The sequence below is a fragment of the Orbicella faveolata genome, unplaced genomic scaffold (genome assembly GCF_042242905.1).
Source record: "Orbicella faveolata isolate gen_17 unplaced genomic scaffold, um_ofav_v1 contig_46, whole genome shotgun sequence".
Taxonomy (NCBI): Eukaryota; Metazoa; Cnidaria; class Anthozoa; order Scleractinia; family Merulinidae; genus Orbicella; species Orbicella faveolata.
Genome location: NW_028301576.1, coordinates 25160634 through 25165110, shown reverse-complemented (window position 1 = coordinate 25165110; position 4477 = coordinate 25160634). Strand labels below are relative to the sequence as shown.

Genomic DNA, 4477 nt, shown 5'->3' with positions numbered 1-4477 from the left:
ATGAATTCAACCATTAGAGGGTATGCAATGAGTCCAGAAGAACTTCCCTGGCTTCATGATGTGTTCATGAGTGTGGGAGAAGATTTTGACCAGGAGAAAACCTCATACATCCTTCAGTTTCTGTGCAGAGATCTAACATCTTGTTTTGATGTCATTGGGCCCTATTTCACTTGTGCCAGTTCATGGGACCATAAATTTCTTCTGGAGTGTGTCATGAGGACAATTCAGGCTTTCACCCTATACCAATTTCACGTACGAGTACTGGTCTGTGATGGAGCCTCGTCAAATCTTGCCCTCATGAAACTTCTCTGTGGCTATGAGCATGAGCAGCTGCCTCTTGCTGATGGGGACGACCAGTTTGCTGTTTTAGCATCATTTCAAAATCCGTATGAGGACGATGAAGACCAACGAGTATTTGTGGTAATTTGCCCCTCACACCAGGTAACTTGTAGTGAAATGTCTTGTGTTAATTCTTTTCATATAATGGATACACCATACAGTGTAGATACATGTTGTATCAACATGGTGGTTGCTAATCAGCTTTGGCTTAATGTTTTTGCCTAATATGCATCTTTTATATCCCCTGTTCAAAAAAAATAGTAGTGAAGCCTCACTATTATTTTTTTTTTGAACAGGGGTCCTCCTATTGGTTAATTTAACAATCATGTAAATCTAATGCACATTATTATTTCACCATGGCATGCATATGAAGGGGGGAATGCTCATAGTATTCATTTCAAGTTTCTGTGTATATTTATATTTATGCAGGCTTTCAGGGGTGTCTCTCATCTGTGTTAAGTACAATCTTTTAATGGTAGGCTTGCCAATATTTTAGTGAAAACTTTGTTCCTTATAAGGTCCATTGGAATGGAACCAGTTATTGAGTTTAAGAGTTACTAACTGGAGAAATGAATTACCATTAACGGTTGGCAAACTGCAAAGCTCCAAATGATGCAGTAATTATTTTCTTTTGGTTTTCTAGTACTGGTTTGTAGTGTAATGTTAATATCAAATTGCCATTGTTATACAAGTCAAAAACAACACTGCTGCTCTGTACAGTTCAAGACCAAGGGCTACCAAATCTTTTCAGAAAGATGGTATTGAGTTTGGCTGGCAACCAATATTTGATCACTATGAGCATGACCAGGACAGAGTGCAACAGAATTTGGCTAGAAGAGTTCCTGGACTCCGGTACAGCTTTGTACATCGAGATAGCTGGACCCGTTTAAATGTTCTTCCAGCAAAGATAATTCAGGTATAATTTTTAAAAGGGTCTGATGATGGCTTCTGTAAGAAATTAAAAATATATACATATTAATATTTAACAAGATATCAAAGAGTGCAATGTGACTATAGGCCATGGCTATTTTTATATATGAAATTCTTCCATGGCACTTAGGTTTAGGGGAATAAAACAGATGAAATCTAATCAACTTTGAGGGATGAATATTAAATAATTTCTTATGTTTACATGTAAGTCCCCAAAATCATTTTTGTCATGAAATACCCCATTTTTTGAAAATTATCCATGGATTTAAATTGACCTCTCATCAAGTTAGTTTCATACATTTACATGACTTGTACACATCACACTTCACTGATGTTGTCATTTTGTGCACGAATTAATTTCAATCATACTCCTTCTTTGCTAATCCCTAATAGCAACGATACATGATCAGTGCTCTCCAAGAACATGCAAGAAAGATTCCATTGCCTGCTGATGCATCTATGGTGGAAATGACTAGCAACTTCTTGGAGGCCTGCCATCTCATCTTTGAGAAGGGTATATTGAGCCATATGACTGTTTCGCCTAAATACCAACGTGTTCTGGAAAACATCGAGGAGGGCTTCAGCTTCTTTAAAGACTGGTTCATATGTCATCAAAACACTGGTGAGAAACCTAGAATTAACTTATTTAATGTCTCTCTTGGAACCCTGTTGAGTGATTGCAATTAATGTCTTGCTTTCTTGCATATGAAAATAACTAAAAATGTATTCCTGCTTGTCATGGCCATGAATGAAAAGTCAAATGAATTGAACAGGAAGGAGGAGCCTTGTGTTGTAGAGTATGAAGTCATTCAATTGCACTATCAGCCAGAGAAAACATGCAGTACATTAACTTTTATAGGACTTAAGGATATTAAATAATTTGCCTTTAAACAATTAACAACTGAATTGAGTTTCCCTCCTTTCCCTCCATTTCTTCAGAGTATCCCAATAACAGCAAGCAAGCTAGACAAAGCAAGTTCTTAGCATGGCAGGTAAAATAATCATGTAAAAGGTTATGTATTTTTACAACCAAATGCTCCAGTTACTAGTGTTTCTTAAATGAGCAGTCATCATCTGTTCCCTACTAGTGTGGCCAGTCAGATTGGCACTTGAACTGGCCAAGGATGCGACTATATCTAGTTAACAGAAAAATCCAGTTATTCAAATATTGCAACTTGGCATTAACAGGCTGTGGGTAATATTAGTAATCTGTCCAGAGAGCTAGGGTGTAAACCTAAAACTAAGAAAAGCACCTGGATGAAAAAAAAGTTCATGCATATTTTAAAATGATTGTCAACAAGCCGGTCCTGCAAGTTGAAATGATTAGTAAGGAATACAAATTGCAATGTATTGCTTATCAAGACAACCACTTTTCTACACAAACAATTAGAATTGTAATCCAGATTTTTTTTTTCTTTTGCAGACATGGGACCTTTTGAGATTTATGGTTTATGGCTTCCTGCAGTTCAGTTGGTGGTTCATGGCAGCCTGTCCTGATTATTTCATCAGTCCTCTTAGAATCAATGGTAGTGCCATTGAATCAATATTTAGTGTCCTGAAATATACTGCTGGTGGAAACCTCTCTGCAAGCAAGTATGGATCTTTCCGCAGACGAGTCATTACTGGCCGAGAGGTTATCACCAACAGTAACTCAGAGCGTGATTATCGTGATGACATTATCCTGGTGTCTGGATCATTTACATCAAGTAGTGGGGGCTCAAGAATGTCATATTCGGTACGACTGGTTTATGATCCTTTTGGTCTGAGTGAGATAAAGCAGTTTTGCTTCTCAGCAAACCTCAGCCAGTCTACTATTGGTGGTCGCCAAGGAAGCAACGTATGCACCATCATAGCATTGTTGGTAGGATACCAGTTTGTCAAACTTACCCTGCCAGAGCTAACCTTGAGCACCCTACCAAGTCAGTGGTTTCAAGTAATTGTCAACTCAATGCTTGAGGGTAATGCTCTGCATGACCTTCTCTTTGATGGAGAGGCCAGAAACCTTGACACTGAAGATGCTGTCGAGTGCTGTGGAAATGATCTACACATTTCCCATTACAATCAACCCATTGGATTTGATTTGCGATCTGGTGATTTATCACCCCTTGTCCAGTCATTGCAAACACGAGCAGCGCATCATGAAAAGCAAGTTGTTGTGCTAATCTCTGACTTTCAAAGTGTGGCACTATTGATCTGGGAGACAGGGGCCTTTGCCATTGTTGACTCTCATATTCATTGTCAGTATGGAGCCCTAATCTGCTATGCACCAGCAGGGCAGACAAGCAGTACTGACATTGTAACTTGGCTTTCCAAGATGGTGCAGAAGTACTTTAATGGATCTTTGGGCTTATGCACCCTTACATTTGTTACATATGATTGTACATAAATAAGTAGCCAATTAAATCAGAAATTAGGCCAGGTTAACAAAATTATGCTATTTACCTGAGCCTTTGAATAATATTCATTGCCATGTAAGCCTTGTTTTAGTAGAAAACTGGTTTTTCTAAGGAGGAAATATCCTTGTTCACATGTTGTAGTTCTGGTATGTAAAATTTGCTCTTCGCAAGTACTGTAGAGGGCTAGTGGTCAATAATGTCACATCATTTCATGTGCATTTGTAAGTTTCATTTTTATCATAATTTCTCTGATTTGGAATGCAGATTAAGTGTTCTTGTTGTTGCTAAAGTAATGTTGTAGTTTTGAGTGGGTCTGCAACCCCATTAATGTCATTGATACCCGGGCTTTTTGTGTCGTTTTCTTGTTTACATTTATTATGGGTTATTAAGTACCAGAAACGTTTCTTACTGTTAGAATTTGTGCTGATGTGAATCCCTGGTTAATGTAATATTCAAGACAACACTAATTGATAAGGTGAAATTCAGACTAGTTACTTAGTAGAGATCAAAACTGCGGTAAATGTTTCCATGGTATTGCACTATCATTCCTTGTGTACTAATAATGCATATTAAATGAAAGACCACTAATGACTTATGTCCTATCAAATAACCTTTATTTTACAAAACTGCAAGAAAGTATGCATCGGTAAACAAGAATGTACATTTATTTATTGTCAGGAATTGTGTAAATACCAAAATCAAAATATTATTATTTAACAACTTGCTAAATACAAATTATATGAGGCATGATAGAAGATAGTGAATTACATGTATCTACAATGAACCACTCAATAAAATCATCTAAATTTGAA

At 37.3% G+C, this 4477-nt stretch overlaps 1 protein-coding gene across 1 annotated transcript; it reads left to right on the top strand.

Moving 5' to 3' along the window:
• On the top strand, positions 1–4477 carry LOC110055640 (uncharacterized). Its single transcript, XM_089277866.1, has 5 exons — positions 1–451; positions 1032–1255; positions 1663–1891; positions 2209–2261; positions 2693–4477. Exons 1-5 carry the CDS (start codon positions 1–3, stop codon positions 3653–3655), a joined length of 1920 nt encoding a protein of 639 aa, XP_089133992.1. The 3' UTR covers positions 3656–4477.